Here is a 19824-nt window from a genome sequence, read left to right as displayed (position 1 = left end):
AAAAATGCTCACTATATTTCTGTATTTATTCCTGCCATTTGTTTTTAGGATTTAATGGCGTACTTCCTTACACCATGAGGTAACCTCTGAAATTATATTCTACAGTAGTGTGCAACATCGAAATGTATGTGTGTGGCATCTTGTAATTATAACAGAAAATGTGAACACAGGCTGTATCCCTTCATTAAAAGTGAAATGGCATTGTATACAAATTTGTATATATGATACAAAAATATCACCATTTCTGAACCATGTAGGAAAACGTCCTGCTTACATTTTAAAGGCATTTCTGTCTAAGTCGTTTTCCAACAAACGAACATTCAAGTATTGGCAAATTAAAATCGCGTTTTTGCAGATTTGTTTGCAGTAAGAATTCCCTTTACCACAATAAATTACTACCTCTGAAGACACATCTCCCTTTTTTCATTTTTTCATTTACGCAAAGTTTTCTTCGCCTGTCTGTTTGACGTAGGTTCCGTGGGTCCTGGTGGCTCAGACCAAAACAAGGCAGTGGTGGTAAAAACAAAAAAAAATGTAATTGCATTGTTTTCACTGCTACAAACAGGCACTTTTAGGCTCTTTAACTGTATCTTCATATTGAAAACGTTAAATGAGAGTCTGTGCTCGAGGGAGTGTTCAGCTGTACGTTGTCCTCATTTGCTTGGCTCGTAAAGCTGCAAGTCTAGTTTGACCCAAACTTCTCCAGTGGGGACTTCGTGTAGCAGCAGGCGCCGGTTTGCAGCACCTTTGCTCTCCATCTCTTTCTTTATAGTCGCCACGGGAACTTCAGTCCGACCCAGGAAATCTGGAGGCAGAAAACAGCCATTTAGTGAAAACGCTCAAATTAGATTTTAACATAAATTTTACAGACCACTTCAAGGGCTTTCAATATCTGAAAGTTAAAGTTGGCCGATAATTTAATGTTTGGGAGCCATAACAAAATCACGCTCAAGGCAAAAAGCACACAGAAAACAAGACAGTAGCAAACACAATAGGACGACATCTGATGATTAATAGAAAATCTGCTCTAACAAATCAAAAGCAGTCAGATCCCGGCAAACAACCAGTGTGTCCTTCATTCTGTACTGGCCGCACAATTTAAACAAAAAGCCCTCTCATCAATTCTGTGTGTGTTTTCTCCACTGACCATCAGGTGAGAACTGGTCTTTCTCGAACACAGTGATACACAGGACGTCCTGGTAGAGGTCTTTGATGAAGAACTGGCAGTTAAAGTTCCACTTGGGGTTGAGAGTGTCGCTGACGGGCCGGGACGTGTAGCACTGAGCCCCCATGGTCAGCTCACAGTACGGATTACTCTTACCTGCACAGAGAGGATGAGGGTGTTTAAGATGAATTAGTCATTACTTAAACAACACGTACTGTATTCTTGTGTCCCATCCCCGGAGCTCACCGTTGGGTTTACAGGCCTTGAGCTCTTGAGCTTCGGTGACAGTCACCAGCAGTCGCCCGATACCGCTGCTCTTCAGGGAACGTGCTAAAACAAACAGAGTCATTATATTTAAACCAACAACACTCAACAGGTTTTGCAAGGGACTGTAGGAAAATTACTCACCGCACCTCATATTTATATTTTAAACTTGATTTACAGGAATTATTTAGAAAACATAATCACACAAATACAAATGGTTGCTTTGGTGTGTGCTGCTGGTCACGAACATGAACTTCTCTATATGCAGAGGACACAAACTTTTCATAGTTGAGGAGGTAGAGACATATATATATATATATATAAAATAACTAATACATGGATCTTTCAGGATATTATGAGAAAAGCTGATATTTTATTCAAGTTTACTTTATATCATAACAAACAATCTAAAAAAAGTTAAACGTAAAATACATTCAAATTAGGCTTTTTATTCAGGATCTCTTTATTTTAAGAAAATTGCTCATTGTACTTTTATACAGTTGATGCAATGATGCTATGGTGAAGATTATTCACATTAATATATTGGATATTTAGATTAGATTACACTTAAATTCTTACAATGCCTCCTTTAGTAGTGAATGCCTTATGTCATGAGGTATTTTAAGGAAGGTCCAATGACAATATCAGTCACTTGGAGTTTTGTTTTTAGAAACTGAAATATAAGATTTGGACTGAACTTTTATTTCTTTGGTGTGATTAGATGAAACAGTTTCTGTGTTTACCTTGGTAAGCCTTCTCTCTCTTTTTCTTCTCAGTTTCAATGAAATGTTCAGATGCTGCTTTGATTTTCTGGACCCATGTCGCCCTACGAAAAAAATATCAGTAAACCTGTGAACATTTCAGACAGAATAATTAGGTCTTTGTTGAGATTTGTGCAGATGTCTCATGTCCACGTGTACCTCTCGTTCAAGGTCTCAGTTTTGAGTGCGTGGACGCGATCGATGTGTGAGACATGGAAGAGCGGCTCATCGCTGGACGGGTCGGGGGGCGTTTTCACCAAAACCTCATTCAGAAATAGTGGCTGGAGAAGAAAATAAACAGATGATGAATGGACCAATGCCCACAAGAAGAAAACAATTAGGGACATGGATTATAGAACATTTCAATTTGCTACAAGCAGAGGTTTCCTGTAAATAATCAAAAATAATAAGTACTGCTTAAACACCATGTGGTTTTACATCATATCCCTTTGTGTAAGAAAAGCGCCTCGCCTCTCACTTACTGTTTTGTACATCTTCAGCTGTATGTTGGTCTTGGGGCTGAATAGCTTGTCTGATCCCGAGGAAGAGAAGGGTTTGGCGCTGTGCGTGAGGAGGAGGAAATCACTGAAGAGGAAAGCCCACAGCTCCCTGCTGCTCTTGGTTTTGCACAAGCGGCCGCTGTGGAGCAGCTTGCGCGGCCCGAGGCAGTTAGTCAGCGAGTTGAACGCCAAGTGCTGGAAGAGACGGCGAGACAGTAAAGTGTGAGGAGGAGAGATGGAGGAAAGGAAACAGGTACAGTAAAGTAGCTTATTGAAGTATGATCGACTGAACTATGCTATACAGCAGTGATAACATAACCTACAAATCCTATGGTTCATGCTGCATGTTTCATCTCTAGGTGTGTTTACCTCTATAGGACCCTCACACTGGACGTGGCTCTGTATCCACTCCAGCCTGTCCGAGTTCTCCTTCTCCCTGACGCCCTCGTTGACCTGAGAGCACAGCTCCTCAGCTCGCTCCAGAGCTTGTCTTAGGGGCCCGCGGTCAACGTGGTCCTCTGGGGTGTGCTCCAGGATCTGACAAACAGGAAGTGGACGAGAGATGTGGAAACAATGAGTATCGGAGAAAAAAGTGGTGGGTGTGGATTATTGCAAATAGACACATAAAGAGCATGTAGCACATACGTTCTTGATGATCAGGGGATAGCGTGTGATCCTCTGCATGGGCTTGAGGAGGAAGCTTGACAGTGGCATCCCTTTGCAGCGGTAGTTAGTGGCGATCTTCTGCTCAGGAGGAGGCAAACAGTCAGAGAGATGAAGATTTACACAAAGCCATATGTGCCCTTTGTGTATGTCACTTTTTTTAAATGTCAGCTCCACACGATCCACAAATTATTACCTTGAGAAAGTTTTTAAAGTCGGGCTGGTTGTAGGTTTTGCTCTGCAGCAGGGCGGCGGCGTTGAGCTGGAAGGAGCAGAAGCCGATGTAGGGCTGCATGTGCGTGAGCTCCGATTCCAGCAGGTCTCCTATGAGCTCAACCGGCATGTTCTCTCCTCCTGTCATTTTCCTGACCCGCAGGGCCCTGAGACACAGATGATGATGATGATGTTACACGCAGAGAGGATTCTTATTACATCTCCATCCGTTTGTTCAGAGCCAGAAGTAAAAAGTCAACCTAACGGAATATCTCAAGCCCACAGAGACGCCGGGCTTTTGGAAATGGACCAAATCTCAAGTGTCAAGTCTTGTTGCTCTGATTTTCAGCTGTGTGTGCTTTGCTGCTGTTAGACATTCACTGAATTCTAGACTTTCTCCTACAATCATATGGAGGGGTTGTATGTGGCTCCAGACATGTCTGAGTGAGAATACAGCAAAGAAATTGTCCCGAAAATGTACAGAGAGCGAGTGGGCGTGTTGATGACGTTTCTGACTTCATGAGTTCTTGTCTGAAAATGGCTTTTGTGAATTTTGTGTCCAAAATCATCGTAATTGATCAAACAGTAAATTTATTCCTTTATTCAGTGTATGTGTGTGTGTGTGTGTGTGTGTTTGTGTGTGTGTGGTATGTGGTTCCTACTTCAGCAATTTGGTGTTACACATAATCAGCTCCCTCCAGTTAACAAAGATCACAGCCATCTCAGCTTCTGTTAGACGGCCTGACTCAGACATGGGCTTGTAGAAAACCTGAGATACATCAACACACAGTAACAGGAAGAGACAGAAAGGAACAGAAACATCAGTGCTTCAAATTCCAGAGAAAGTCTTACAGTGTCTAAATATCCCTGAACCTTTATCGTGCGAGTCTGTACCTCTAGTACCAGCTCTAGGTCCTCCACATAAGTCTCCTCCGTCTGGATGAGCTCGTGGACGTAGCCCTGTCTCTTCCTCTCCTGAGGGGTCATGGTGTCCAGCGTCATCAGGTCCGCACACCCTGTAGTGCACACACACACACACATGCCCATGCAAACAGACACACGTGCAGACATGCATGCATGCCCAAACCAGCAGCATGTGCCACGCAAACACACGCACAAACGCTTTGCCGTCAATTGCGAGACAACACAATAAACACTACATGCATCAACATGTTAAAATCTCATTTTATTATCAGTGTTATGGTATTTTATTTACATTTAATGCACAGACAAGTGTGAGGCACGTTGTAGTCGCAGTACATGAACTTAAAGGAACGTACCGGGCAATGCTAACGCTGACAAAACTGCTAACAATGAGTCTGTATCCCAGATAAATGAAGCTCCTTTCACTCCGAATGATTGCATAGGTGTGAATGAATAAAGTAGCTAATGCTTGGGTGAAAGAGCAGTGGAAGACTCAGTCGGTAGTTCAAGTCTTTGAGGTTGAAACTTGGCAAATAGTTGTAACGATGTGAGACAAACATATCAGCAGTGTGGAGTCATTTTCTCTGAATCTACGCACAACAGTTGTTACGCTATGTGCGACGGAGTCTAAGGGCCATGTTAAAACAATTTTTTGGGGGGGAGATTTCGAGAATAAAGTCAGAATATTAAGATAATAAAGTCACAATATTACGATAATAAAATCATAGTTAGAGACAGAAATGAACCTTTTTCACGGCAGCCATTTTGACATGATTTAGTCGGTAAACACAGGTGTTACTAATCACATTAATTAAGGTTGTGCCCTATTTCGATAGAGCCCTAATTAATGCGAATAGTAACACCTGTGTTTACCGACTATTTCATGTTAAAATGGCTGTAATATCATGATTTTATTCTGAAATTTTCTTCCCTCCAATATGTCCCTCATACTCCGTTGTATGTTATGCTAATATCTGTTTTTGTTTTTTGCTGGTGGTATCACAGTTCCGTACAGGATGAGTCTCAGTTTGAAATACTTGGAAGCATTAATAATAAATCGATTAAATCGTGTATAAGAAGCGACAGTAACACAATCAGTTTTTAATTCAAGCAATGTGTTAGCATGTAGCAATCAAGGTTACTGGTGATTTAAGCAACAGTGAGTCTTCACATTGGTCCATTTAGAGCAAGGTTTCAATGTTGTTAGTGCAAGACTGAGCGACCCTGTTATAAAACTCTTTATCGTACTCATTCATAGCCTTAATTTAGAAAACTAAACGACTTCAGTCTGATTCCATATACATAGTTTTTAAATAATAATTTGTAACCAAACTTCTACAATCCATATTTCCATTCTTCTTCAGGAAAACTTCTATAAAGTTCTATGCTTTTCATATCAGAGGGACAAAAGCTTTTATAACTCGTGTCTAGCTGCCTCTGCCTCGCTCCCTTGGTTAGTTCATTGGTTAATTAAAGAAGCATCTATGGAAACTTAGGCCAGGAGAGAGCGAGGGGGATCGGGGTGAGAAATTAATGCCTCTTAATAGGGAAAGGACAGAGGGAGAAATTTAAAGAAAAAAAGAAAAAATACAGAGGAGCGCAGAGGATCACAGTCCTAAAGGAGTTAGGATGGAAAGCGCAGAGCTGGGCTGTTCTTGCGGGCGGCTGGGCCTCCTGTTGCGACAGGGCAATTCGGATTGGCTCAGACAGAAGGGAGGAGGAAGACGAGTGGGAAGAAGAGGAAAAGGAGGAGAAGACGAGAGGAAAGCCGGCATTACTGTCCTACGGAGGAAAGGGGAAAAAAACAAAAAAAGAGAAATGAAGTGGAGAAGCGGGAGGGGGGAGTTGAGTGAGATGAAGGAGAGACGGAGAGACAGCAGACATTAATATAGTTTTAATATTAATGCCAGACTCTTACATGCAGGTGCATTAATAATGCATTTTCTGGGAATGCAAATGTTATTGCGAGTCACGTCAGCCGGAGTGTGAGGGTCATTTCTTGTACGAGTCAGGACGTGTTCATTAGGTTTCATTAGGGTTTCGCGTCTGTGGCTCGGACGAATTCACGCTAATTAAACGTCCAGTGTGTTAACGCTTGTTAACAGAGACCCGCTGCTGTAAGAACACGCAAGCTACGAATAGGATTTCACACGTCCTGCTTCAAAATGGGCTCTTTTATTATTAAATTCCAGAGCAGTGAGCAGAGGATATATCCTCGAGAGGCATCACACCCATCCCAACAGTGCAGTGATCGTACATCCCAGTTAAAATAAAACTTTAATCTAAAAAGCACGGCTGATCAGGGAGGAGAGACGTTTCGTTTGATTTGAAGCTTATCGATGTTTGTTCCATTTTCTTCACCCAGTGATTAGTTGTAAACACGCATTTAAAAGGAATAGTTTGTCATTTTGAAGAATACGTTTCACTTTCTTGCTGAGAGTTAGAAGAGAAGATTGATCTATTTGTATCATATATTATATATTATTTTTATAGAAGCTGCTAGGGAGGCACTTAGAAGGCGGCTAACCTACCATCAAGACTGGAAACAAGGTAAAACAGCTAACATTTTTAGCTACCCTATGTACATTTAGTTAATTATTATTAAAGTTTAAGAAAATAATATATAATGTATGATTTATTGTACAGTACACTTATGAAAAGAGCCAGGCTGTTTTTCTCTCATATTAATCAGTTTGTAGTTTTTGGTTTATTTTTGGTAAGTTTAAAAAAACAATATATAATGTATGACTATATAATATAACGTTAATAAGAGCCAGGCAAATGTCATCCTATCATATTAGTTTGTTAAATATGCAGCTAGCAGGTGCTCATATGGCAGCTACTCCAGCACAAAGCCTGGAAATAAGCTAAAGCAGCTAGTCTTGTTACAATTCCTTGTTACTTTGTGTTTATTTCTGTAAAAAACATTGAAAATAGCCAGGCTAATGTTTACCGCCTGCTAGCTGTATTTAGCCTTGTTAGCGTCATATTTAATACACAGCCTTGGGAGTAGCATCTTCATATCTAACTCTCTGCGGTTCCCAACATCAAAACAAAAAGTCAAACTATTCCTTGAAATTATTCGTTTGTTATTGTGCAGTTGATTTATGGAAACTTAAAAGGCCTGATCCATTAATGGATGAAAATTAAACATTTATTCAACTTTATTCTTGTTCATTCAACAAGATGTGAGATTGAAGTATCACACTAACAAAATGTAGGGGATTGAGCCTTTTAAGTGCGATGGGTTTATGTTCACCAGTGATGCCACAGTGACTGACAGACACCACAACTCTTTTGAAAACTTACCCTCACTCTCTCCATGCTCTGACATGGATGAGGAATCTAGCGAACCTGGAGTGAGCCAAGTCAAACCAATGAGATTTTACAGCAGCACGAGGGGAAGTTTGTTTCGCTGAGAAACGTGTTTCATCAGCCTCCCACAGTCGTATTCCCCCCCACCAACAGCACTCCCGCAATGATTCAAACTGAATGTGTGAACTATTGATTTTCTCTGAAATGTTATGACAGAAAAATATTGTCCATCTGAGAATAAATTGTTAATGTAGATGTTTGAAAAACCCTGCCAGGTTTACTCACATTGCTGACTGGGGTCCGATTCTGTCGTCATTGTGACATAGTTGGTGGGCAACAGGCCTGTGACCCCGTTGGCTTCTGCCTTCCACCAGTCAGGGTTGGTCTTGTCCAGGATGCTGATCAGCTGACCCTTGGAGAAGCTCAGCTCGTCCCGACTGGCAGCGGCGTAGTCGTACATTGCGATGACTTGGCACACTGAGGGATCAGCGGCACAAAAGGTGTGTTATTATAGAAACCTTAATTTTTCAATCAGCTCTTTTTAGGGGCAACAGGGTTCTACACAAATATGTTAATATTTTAAATAGTTTGTGTTTAGTCGAGAACATTTTTCATGAGCTTTAAGAAGTGATCAACAGGACATTTCAGTGTGTTCTCAAAAATACTAATTTATAGAAGCTTTTCACAGCACAAAAATGGAAAAAATTATGCTAAACTAGTTGGATATTAGCAAAGCTACCAACAATGCACTATGCCAGCAATTCTGTATAACTGGAGGGCTTTTAATGGTTAACTCATTCCAAAGGTTAATCACATTTACATGGAATAACAGTGATTTAGTGGCATTTGCTCCACACTTATTTCATGCATGAATTCATATTTCAAATGAGAGACACAGAATTGGAAACACAGATATTAGCAGGGTTGCCAGGTCAATCGAAGCCCTCTATTATTACAACCGCCGAGGAGGTTATGGTTTCGCTCTTTCCATTTATTTATTAGTCGGTTGGTTTGCAAAAACTACAGAACGGATTTCCACGAAAGGATCAGACATGGGCCAAGAAAGAACCTAATACATTTTGGTACATATCTGATAAAAAGGGTGGATCAGGAATATATTTAGACTTTCTTAAATATTGCGAGATCATAGATCTTGATGAATAAAAAAGCACATTTAGAGGACTGATATAGAGTTTGTGCATAATGGTGCAGCTTGATTGAGTTTAAAGGGACTGTTGGGCCTTGCTGGAAGTATGTGCTCGACAGGGTTCCATTTCAGTGATTTACACGTACCTGAAATGATTATGGATTTTGGTCATGAATCACAATAAAACAGCAAAAAATATGGAAACATGCACCGTGCTAAATTATCATGTTAAGAGAGTGTCAGCCTTCACCTGGCAGAGGGGAGGGGGAGGGCTTGGTGCTGGTGGGACCTAGCAGCTTGACGTGAGAGGAATGAAACCAGCCTCTCTGCCGCTTCTTACCCCGAGCCTGGAGGGGGAAAAAAGCTGGTGAGAGGAAATCGATCTCCTGCCGCTTCACTTCTGAATTCCAACTCGAGACATGAATTGATTTTGTCGGGCGCGGTGCTGAAACTCCAAAATCTAAGCAGCCCAAGTAACTCAAGCGGAACTGTTAAACTGCGACGGATCTTTGGCAGAAGTTCTTGTTCACCGCCTTCGTAAATCCAGCCAAAGCTTAGCCTCAAGTCTGTGTAATGACCAAAAGATACTGTTCGATGTCTCATCCTGCCTTGACCAAGCAATTTAGCCGAACATATTCACTGCTGAGGTCATTGTACAGTTCGACAAAGCTGTGGTCTCACTGAAGAACAGCATTCACCTCTTGCTGCTAACTTGACCAAACTGTCTCATTACTGTATAAAGAGCTGTAGAACCAGAGCTACGGCTGCAGGCTCAGCACTGAACACTCACTGCTGTAGATGTAGAGACAAGCCTGTGATTAAATTCATGGATAGGTTAATGGTCAAATTAACTTCACTGACATCCTTATACTATATTTCTACCACATGGACACATGGTTTCTAATCTGAATTTTAGGTTAAAAATGTACCTCCTAGGTCTTACATACATTTTGGTAGGTCTTTTATGTTAACACTACTTCTATCAGGGTTTCAAATGAATGTAATCTTTTAAGAGACATTTTTGGCAGAATGTGTAGTTTGTAATGTCTCTGTGTGTTGTAGTTCTTCCTCAACACTACAGATATCAGCACGCTGTAATAAAACTACAAGCAAGACAAACATGGGCCTGATAACTGATCGTGTACAAACACCCTGGTCAACAATGTATCTCAGTACATTCTGCTTGGCTGTGGGAAAGATTATGGACACCCACTGTCTCTGCCTGTGGTTTGAGACATAACATGGCGTTCTTAACGTTTATTCTCTATTGGGCTACATTACTTTATCTTCAGTTATGATGATGTTTAAGTAATGATAATCAATCATATTTGACATAGGTCTTAGAATAAATTTAAGTCCGAAATTTACCTTGCTGAAACCTGAAGAATCCCTTGAACATTACACAGAAACAGGTTAACAACCAACTAGGGCTATTATCAATTCATCTAGAGATTATTTTCTTTATCAACTGAGAAATATTGGGGTGTAAAAGAAGTTCTATTGCAATTTCACAGAACAAAAGGTAATGTTACATTCACACAGAGAGTAAGATCCTAGAATGTGGATATTTAAATATTTCCATGGGCATCAGATTTGTTCTCTTAAATCTGATGCCCATTTTACTACTGTCTGACAGATACACAGTGGATATATGCAGCAAAAACCTTATTTTTGCAATGATAAAGTTACAGCACCTTACATCATTCTTGCTTTTTTAAATCATCTGAATTATTATAGAGCCCCACCAATGCTCCAGTGACTAACCTGCAGTTCCCCAAGCCACCAGCCAGTGGAGTTCTTTGCCAGAACCACGATCAGTTGCCCTGGAGACAGATGCAGCTGATGTATCGTAGGTGTGGCGGTGGTGGTGACCGCCTGGGCAATCTCTGTCAACCGAGGAGACAGAGTCGCTGATGAATGTAGATCAAGAAAATGTCAACAGAGTAACAGTGAACCAGTGTTAAGTGTGACGCACCGTGCTCGTACTCACCAGGTTTCTTGGCCGTAGCTCCAGGTCTTGACAGCTAAATTAGTAAAGTGGTGGTAAAGTAAATGTTGTTTTAACAAAACTTTTAAAGAAATCAATAAAGTTATGAAGGTCAACTAGCTGCCTAATATTTGCACATCTATTTAATATACGATAATCAAACAGATCCGTACACCATGATTATTTATTCTATTATAAACATTAGGAAAGTTCCAAATATAGGTCAGCCATAGAAACAGTGTTGGTGACTCACCTCTGGCTCAACAGGTCTGACGTAGTTGGAGGGAAACACCCCGGTCTTGTCCCCGATGCATCCTCGCCACCACTCTCCTTCCCTCTCCGTCACCATGACAACGTCCCCCTCAACAAACGTTAGGTCCCCCATCTCTGGGCTCTCATACGTGTACAAGGCCACGTACTCTAGGTGGGATTAAATACGAGAAGAGCCAGACGTCACTAAGAGTTTTTGAATCAAATTACTGACTATTGATTTTTTACTGATTAACGATACCTACCCTCCAGATGAACAGAGTCGGATGTGTCAAATGCATCCACACTACAAAAGGGAACAACACACAGTCAGTAATGACATTCATCTAATATTATACATACATTTTACAAAGATATGTGTGTGTCTGCAGGTGTGTGTGTTCATACTCCGTAATGCCACCCGTCTCCAGAGTGACATAGCTACTGGGGAACCATCCCTGCGTCCCATTGAGCTGTCCCAGCCACCACTGGTCCCTCTGCTGTAGCACGCCGATGACGTCGCCCTGAGAGAAGCTCAGCAGCGCAGTGATGGCTTCGCCGGCGAAGAGGCTGAGGTGAGTTTCTGAAGTGGCCGACCACGACGAGAGGGCACGAGCCAGGAGAGAGACAGAGGACTGAGGAGGGAGGGGAGTTACAACAGAACAGTCTGTTTATACAATTCAGATATAAATGAATTCAATTTACATATACACATACATGTACAAGGGATATTCACCATCGAGTCCTACACTGTTCATGGTTGTAATATCATCTGACTCTTTCAGACCATGAGACATAACCTACAAATGCCAGACCTACTAACACTGATGATTATCTATGGGGAGATGGAGATCTGTAAATGTCTGTGACCTGCAGAGAGACACACAAACTCCCAACAGGGAATGGCTATAAATATACAGCCATGCAAGTGTATAAGCAGCATGGTGTGTGTGTGTGTGTGTGTGTGTGTGTGTGTGTAGCCTAGCCAGACCTAGTTCCAAAGACCGTTCATAGCCCAGATATACTACGAAGGCATCACTACACCCACAGGAAACCCAGCTATGGTCAGGAATACATCTCCCAAAATAGCTGAAGCCAACTTTTAAACCGAGAAGTAGAGTCTCGTGCTTTTAATGGTCATTCTCCAGCTGCAGATGTAAAATAGATGACAAAAGTGTCGCAAATCATTGGCTGCAGTTTAGGTCATAAACCCTGCCTCCTCCATGTTAGTGGAAGGGATATGATCAAAGAAAAACGTCAAAGTACATGTCAGATACATTTTTGTGAGAGATGCTTTCTCTCATTTTACTTAGTTCTTAACTGATATATGCTCAAGTGTTAATTTTCTCAGTAAGTCTGGTTTTAATCTGTAATTTGATGCTATAAAAACATGTTTCCCTCAGGATATTCTCAAATAACCTTTGTGAGAACTTTACTTAAAGCAACAACATCAGCTTTACACATTAGCTCAAGTCTACTGTGCCTCGTTTGTTGTCCTATAACATAATATCTGACAGAGTAAATGATTCCTGTGTTGCACCTGAATAAAAATCTCTTCCTCCTCCAGACAATTAAAGCTGATCTCTAAAGTGACACAGCAAACAGGATAAAGTTTAGATTTTTCTGCTTAAGTAGGTCACTGAACTGTTTATATGTCCATTAAAAGCATTTGTTTTTTAGGGAACTAATTCAGATGCAATGAAAACAGCATTTTCATTCTTACCTGTGAAGCATCTGATTGGACAGGAGCAGTGTTGTCACCTGTAGCCTCCACATCTGGGATTCTGGGTAAAAGAGAAGAATAAGAACATAAAAATAAGTAGAATGACATAAATGACAATGTCCAAGGTGATTGTTAGAGTAGCAGACAGAAAAAGCTTTAAAAAAAAAGGTGTTTGAGACGGTTCTTCCTGTATGTTACCTTTTGTTAAGTGGTGGCGGTGGACAGGACTTTTTTCCAGTTGAAGAAGGAACCGTCTCAGTGCCTGAGGCCGTGGGACATTTCTCTGCATAACTCTGGGGAAACCAGCCCCTGTTTCCACGGAAACTCCCGCATAACCATCCCGGCTCGCCGACAGTCTTCTCATCCACCTGCATCATGAAAAAAAATACAATCACACTACTGCAGTGACCGGGGGAAATCACTATTAATACAGCAAGTTATGGATTTAGATGGCAATCACACCATCACTGTGTGTGTGTGTGTGTGTGTGTGTGTGTGTGTGTGTGTGTGTCATACCTCTATGAGACCGTCTGCGTCGATGCTCAGCTCATCTTTGTTGCGGGCAACAAACGAGTACAGGGCTCTGTACGGGGTCGGCTTGTGTGTTCGCTGACCCACCGACGTCGACTGCTGTCCTCTCTCCTCTTCCTCTTTCCTCCTCCTCCCTTCCTCCTCTTTCCGCTTTCTCTCTTCTTCCTCCTCTTTTTTCCTTTTCTCTTCCTCCTCCTTTTTCCTCTTCTCTTCCTCCTCCTTTTTCCTCTTCTCTTCCTCCTCCTTTTTCCTCTTCTCTTCCTCCTCCTCCTCTCGCCTTCTCCTCTCCTCCTCTTGTGCTTTCTCCTGGGCTGCTCGCAGGCGAATCTGCGCCTCCCTCTCCTCCTCCTCCCTCTGCCTGGCCCTCTGCTCCTCCAGGAGCCTCCTCTGCCGAGCCTCCTCCTCTTCCTTCTCCCGCCTCTCCTTCTCCCTTTTCTCCTGCTCCCTCTGCTCCTGCTCTCTCCGCTCCTCCTCTAGCTTTGCCCGTCTGTGGGAAGTGATTTCAAATTATTATTTAAACCTTCCATAACATAAAACACACAAGAAGTTCACTACACAAATCTGCAGACTGTTATGTGTAATCTGCTGAATGCACCATACACAGGTAAACACACAGTAACAGTCACATTCACACTCACCTGGCCGCCTCCTCTTCCTCCCTCCTCCTCCTCTCTCTCTCCTCCTCCCTGCGCCTTTGCAGCTCCCTCAGCTTCTCCTCTTTGACTCGGTACAGGTCGTCCAGGAGGGCCTGCTGCCTCACCTGCTTCTCCCTCAGCTCCTGATGCAGCCAGGACAGATCAAATGCATCAGAGAGAAATAAAGACTCAAGCGTCAACAAGCAGAACAATCACAACCACTGTATGGCAGCTTTAATTCTGCTACAACCACAAAGCAGCTATCTGAAGATGTACAGTACTGAATATGGTATTTTTACTCAATCTATAGAAAGTACTGGTGTAGCTTTGGAGTTGCAATCCTCATCTCTACAAACACTTTGTGGTTTGATGCAATAACACAAATACATTCCACACATGCAAAACTGATTTAAAAAAGGAGGGAGCAAATCACAGAAACATGCATTTAGATGTACATATTAAGCTGAGATCATTTATTTTCTATTTTCTAACAGTGTTTGTGTGTGTTTTACCCTCAGATTGCATCCTGTTTACACAGAAGAACAAATCCCAAGCAGGAAACAACAATAAAAAAAAGATGTGGGACTAAAAGCAGATGTCTGTTTAATACTGAGTCAAAAAAAGCAAGGATGAAGTGAAGGATCAAATCATCACAGGATGAAAAGGAAAGACTGGACGACAGTGGGAGGTGAGAGAGAGAGGGAGAGAGAGAGAGAGAGAGAGAGAGAGAGAGAGAGAGAGAGAGAGGAAGAAGAGGGATAACCTTGATGAGAAGGAAGAGCTGGTTGAGGCAGGCCAGCAGAGACAGAAGGCCCCGCAGGACACAGTCATCCATATCCCCAAGCTATGAAAGAAGCACACGGCGTGATGGTGCAGGGAGGGAAACAGGGCGTACGAGTGCACGAGCAGAGAAGAGAAGGTTGAAAAATAAGAAGAAAAACATCCAGAGAAAGGGAAGCAGAGGAAAAGGAGAGAAAGAAAGGGGTTAAAAGCTTTAAAGGGCAGTCAAGAAATAGTAACAATTAGAGAGAGCAAAAGAGAAAGAGAGGATTTATTGATGCTGCAATTATTAGTTTCAGATTGGTGATAGATTGTGAAGAGGGTGTGACATCATTCTTCGCAGGTACTTAATCATAAGGATCTCTGGCACCGTGTGTGTGTGTGTGTGTGTGTGTGTGTGTGTGTGTGTGTGTGTGTGTGTGTGTGTGTGTGTGTGTGTGTGTGTGTGTGTGTGTGTGGGTGGGTGGTGTGCGTTATTGTTTAGGTAACAATGTTTTCTTTGCCTGAGGGGTGAAACTTTAGATTTACTGTGACCAGTTGAACAAGATTTCATAGCAGCACTTTAAAACTCCCTGTTTTTGTAAAGCCTGCACGGAAGCAGAGAGAATACTTTTTATGATAAATACATTTTTAAATAAATAGGAATAAATAAAAAATAATTTTAGCTTAAAAAGGAATGCTGAATATCTATAATTAAGATATTTTTTTTGAATTTTAGGCAGCAATTTGTTTCCATTGTTAACTCCAAAGCAGAACACATTTCAATGAAACTTGTTAGGAGGATGGGAAATTGGCCAAGAAAGAATCCATTCAATTTTGGCACAAATCCAGACAAGGGGGGGTGGATTCCAGGATTCTTTTTATCACTTTCTTTAACATTGGGAGACAGAGTGTTTTCTTACATTTTCACCACGTCCCTGGTAGTGATTCATGGATCTTGAGGGGAAATCAGGCATATTTAAGGGAAATGATATCTATGAGTGCAGCTTTAAGTGCTGAGCCTTGGTGGAGATATGCGCTCTACTGAGTGCCACTTGAGTTCACTGTATGATCTGAAAACTAATTTCTGAATTCAAAACTTCCTCATGTATTGTGAACTTGATGTTCAACCAAAGCAAGTTTCAAGAATCTGCATCCTGATTTTCTTTCTGTATGGAAATTAATAGAAACCAAATGAAATCTCTCAAACAGGTGACATGTAAAATGGTGACTGTATAAGTGAATATACCTCTTATGTGCTCCTTTAAATAGAGCTGATTAGTAACATCTTAATCTCTATGTACAGATGCTGAGTGTGAATATGCAGAATCTGTATGCGAGGGACAAGATTTTGGTCCCAGAAGCCTTTTGGTTTATGTTTCTCCTGACCAATCACTTTGCACTATGTTACATTCAAGTGGGCTGAATATTTTAGAGACAAGTTACAGTTATTATCATCATTCTCCACATCCTGTATCGATCTGTGCTGATCACTGACCTTAAGCTCCTTGTTGTACTGCTCCATCTGGGACAGTTTGTCTGTGGTCTCCCTCTCCAGCGTGTCCAGCTGGTCCTTCAGCCTCCGGCAGTTCACGCCTTTCTCCGTCACGTTTGAGGTCACAGAGGTCAAAGACCCAGCTACAAGCCAAAGGACACAGGTCAGAGATAACTCACAGAATTCCGTGACCAATATAATAACATGTATTGAATAAGTGCACATTTGTTACCCACATGAGATTTTGTTCAGGTTGATGTTTCGCAGCTTCTCAGTCAGCCTCTGTTGTTCCGGGACGAGCTGCGACAGCTTCATCTGCCAGTCCTGTGGCCCCAAACCAATATGCAAAATCTCAATTTAATCATATACGGAATAATTTGATGGCATAAGTGTGACAGAAATGAATCAAAAGCATTTAGTTTAACCTCAAACTGCAGCTGCAGCGTGTTGATCTCTGTGATGCGTTCATCCCTCTTCTGATTGATGAGGTCCACCTCTGCCTTCTGAATAAGCCTCTTGCTCTTAGCGTCACGGAGACGGTCTGAGATCAGCTTGTGCTTGTTGCCCTGGAGACCAGATGATACCACTGGGTTTCCATACCGTAATTAAGGCTGTTCCTAAATGTGCACGCGTGTGTGTGAATAAAGTCTCACCACAGCCTCCAGCTCCAGCTCTAGATTTCTCTTTTTGGCCCTGAGTTGGCAGATTTCTTCCTGCTCGCCCTCTCTCCTCCGTCCCAGCTCCTCCTTCTTCCCTCGCTCCCAGTCCTCCCTCTGCTGGCGCTCCATCTCCTGCTTTGCCGCCTTAAAGTGTAAAGAAACATAGTCACCATAGTTGACAATCTAGCTACTAAGTATCTCCCGTGAGGCTACCTCTATTACTCACCTCCTTCCTCTCCAGCTCCCTCAGCCTCTCCTCCTCCCTCTGTCTCTCCATCTCTCTCTGCCTCTCCAACCGCCTCTCCTCCTCCAGCCTCCTCCGGTTCTCCTGCTCCCTGGCCTCCCTCTCTCTCCTCTCCTGAGCCTCCCTCTCCTCTCTATCCCTCCGCTCCCTCTCTTTCTTCTGCTCCTCCAACAGAGCCAGTCGTCGTTTCTCCAGCTCGGCGCTGCCTCGTGCAAAGTTCTCCTTCAGCTTGTCCTCGAAGGACACTGAGAAGTGGAGGAAGAGAGAGGTATGACACAGGGCGAGATGACAGACTCAAAGATGTAACAAGTGAGCAGAGCATGCCATACCACTGCTCTTGTTTTTCTGTGCAAGGTCCATTTCTGTCGTGTCGATTAAACAGGGAGTTACAATGTAGGGCCCTGTTCCATTAACAAGCTCACTGGACTTGACTCCTCTGAAACAAGAAAAAAGGAATATATGTGGTTGGTTTGATAAAACCAGTAAATGTGTCAGTCTGTGAGTGTGAGTGTGAGTGAGTGTGATACCTGAGAGACGGAGGAAACAAGTCCTGAGGAAGTGTGAGTGGCAGAGGTCGGCCAGTTTTAGCCATTTCTACCAGGTGCATGGCCAGAATGAACTCATCGGCTCGTAGCTGACCGTCCTTATCCACGTCTGCCAGGGTCCTATATTTACATCACAAACAGAGTCACATAGTAAACAATACAACTGACATCTGTATGTTTTTTAGGTAAATACAAAGATTCTATAGAAGCATCATTGGGTTTTGGAAACAAAAAGCAGTAAATACTGGCAACTTATCACAGTCACAGTTTTGTTCTGGGGAAAAGGTTTGCAAATGGTTGCTTATTTACACTTCCAATACACACGGGAAACATTATAGCTACATTTACTAGCTGCTAACTGTGTCCGTCTGCAGCCTGGTGCTGAGCCGGCTGTATACAGTGGGTTTATTACAGCTTTTAGCTGAAAACAGCTGCCTGCTGTGGCTGAAAACAAAGCAGATGCGTTTACAGAGACTAAAAATCAGTGATGTGTCATTAATGTTAAACAACTCTTTTATCACACATTAATTGTGTGTCATTTTAGAAGTGAGTGAAAGAAATACAGGGAATATCAGATCATCCTGTTGCCACCGTTAAAATAAGATATGTGGAGCATCTTGTAAATTAGTATAACTTAATATGAAATAACTATTTGGATCATCAGGAACACATCATCATAAGTATCAGGACTTTGAGCGAGAAACTGTTTATTCTGAAGAAAGCACCACATGGATGGAAAGGAAATTGTCTCTTTTGTGGAGGAGGACATTTGGTAGTGGTTGACAGCAAGGTTATCATTTGTTACATCTACACTCTATTCAAAGGTGTTTGGTAGTTTCTCAAGAAACAATAAAATTGGTCCAAGATTGAAGTGAAACTCCAGCGAACATGGGTTCTCCTTGCCGCTCATTTCCAGAATGTTTTTTTATTATTGTTATTACTTCTTTTTTCTCTTCAATATAGGCCTAGAGCTCCGTTCATAGATAGAGACATAAATCATGGCAATAATGTTCGCAAAAAGTGTGAAGAACCCAAAATATAAGCATAGTTTTGATGTCATGTATTTGTGTATATGAGCTGTAGCCTGTGGATGATATCTATAAAGGTTCACACAGGCATCCTTATGAGTTGGATTATAAATATAACACCTTATACTCACCAGATGGTAGCTAACTGAGTCTGGGTCAGGTTTGATGCCATCAGTGCATTTCTAACCTGCGGTCCTGAAAAGTAAAAATTACATTTAAAACAACAGCAGAGTGAATTTCCCACACAATCCGATGTGGATGTGTCGGTCTGGTGTGTGGTCGAGTGGAGTTAAGAGCAATCACAAGAGCACGTGAGAGTTTGTGTGAAGTGAAACTGGCTCAGAGTATGTTCAGTCAAACTTAAACAAAACCACCCAGAAGCAGCCAAGCGGCCACGAGTTTGTGTGTTTGTGTTTGTGTTTGTGTGTTTGTGTTTGTGTTTGTGTGTGTGTGTGTGTGTGTGTGTGTGTGTGTGTGTGTGTGTGTGTGTGTGTGTGTGTGTGTGTGTGTGTGTGTGAGAGAAGCACCTGACAAGTAGCCACTCATGAGCTGGTCTAGCGTGTTGAACTGTTGACGGTACTTCAGTCTGGACGCCTGAGGAACGGCCCAGTCGCTCGCGCCCGTCTTCGGAGAGTTGCTGGCCAGCGACGTGGTGGAGGAAGAATTTGAACTATGAACGAAGAAAAGAACCGGTCGATATGCCTGACTATCATGTGAAAGGAAACGTCACTATAACATCATGTGGTCAGCAGTGCCTTTCTCAAGCCTCGACTTATAACCACTAATTGCTCCGAGACTCCCCGGTGTTATTTCTCGTCTCTTAATTAGCTGTAGAGGACGGCAGTGCAACAACCACATGACTCTCTGAAACAAGACAGCGCTGTACTCTCAGGCAATGCTAATCAACCATTCTGTTTGTATTATAAACAATGCCTCGGCAAAGAATGGCAGGAGGGCCGATTAGGTCGATGGTGTTCATTTGAGAAGTATGTGTCTCAAGCATGTCTCTTTATGGAC

At 42.2% G+C, this 19824-nt stretch overlaps 1 protein-coding gene across 9 annotated transcripts in view; it reads right to left on the bottom strand.

Annotated features, from left to right (window-relative positions):
• Positions 1–546: 546 nt before the first annotated feature.
• Positions 547–19824, bottom strand: part of itsn2a (intersectin 2a) — a 36370-nt gene continuing 17092 nt past the window's right edge. For 3 of the 9 annotated variants that reach the window (XM_034580816.1, XM_034580815.1, XM_034580822.1), the window contains 33 exons: positions 19335–19477; positions 18939–19002; positions 17762–17899; positions 17564–17670; positions 17217–17479; positions 16985–17134; positions 16757–16897; positions 16568–16655; positions 16335–16474; positions 14841–14921; positions 14081–14220; positions 13428–13929; positions 13110–13279; positions 12912–12972; positions 11597–11823; positions 11455–11495; positions 11193–11359; positions 10943–10976; positions 10717–10862; positions 9203–9299; positions 8091–8282; positions 7800–7844; positions 4461–4582; positions 4229–4335; positions 3550–3733; positions 3336–3434; positions 3060–3227; positions 2673–2885; positions 2350–2471; positions 2173–2255; positions 1412–1495; positions 1148–1321; positions 547–805 (listed from right to left, as the gene is read on the bottom strand). In XM_034580816.1, coding sequence (XP_034436707.1) covers positions 654–805; positions 1148–1321; positions 1412–1495; positions 2173–2255; positions 2350–2471; positions 2673–2885; positions 3060–3227; positions 3336–3434; positions 3550–3733; positions 4229–4335; positions 4461–4582; positions 7800–7844; positions 8091–8282; positions 9203–9299; positions 10717–10862; positions 10943–10976; positions 11193–11359; positions 11455–11495; positions 11597–11823; positions 12912–12972; positions 13110–13279; positions 13428–13929; positions 14081–14220; positions 14841–14921; positions 16335–16474; positions 16568–16655; positions 16757–16897; positions 16985–17134; positions 17217–17479; positions 17564–17670; positions 17762–17899; positions 18939–19002; positions 19335–19477 — 4645 coding nt within the window. In that variant the 3' untranslated portion in view covers positions 547–653. The remainder of the gene's footprint in view (positions 806–1147; positions 1322–1411; positions 1496–2172; positions 2256–2349; positions 2472–2672; positions 2886–3059; positions 3228–3335; positions 3435–3549; positions 3734–4228; positions 4336–4460; positions 4583–7799; positions 7845–8090; positions 8283–9202; positions 9300–10716; positions 10863–10942; positions 10977–11192; positions 11360–11454; positions 11496–11596; positions 11824–12911; positions 12973–13109; positions 13280–13427; positions 13930–14080; positions 14221–14840; positions 14922–16334; positions 16475–16567; positions 16656–16756; positions 16898–16984; positions 17135–17216; positions 17480–17563; positions 17671–17761; positions 17900–18938; positions 19003–19334; positions 19478–19824) is intronic. The other 6 variants (XM_034580817.1, XM_034580818.1, XM_034580820.1 and 3 more) reach the window with 6 other exon arrangements.

This window comes from Hippoglossus hippoglossus, chromosome 24, assembly GCF_009819705.1.
Source record: "Hippoglossus hippoglossus isolate fHipHip1 chromosome 24, fHipHip1.pri, whole genome shotgun sequence".
In the NCBI taxonomy this organism is placed as follows: Eukaryota; Metazoa; Chordata; class Actinopteri; order Pleuronectiformes; family Pleuronectidae; genus Hippoglossus; species Hippoglossus hippoglossus.
Note: the sequence above shows the minus strand (reverse complement) of the source record. Positions and strands in the feature narration are given on the sequence as shown.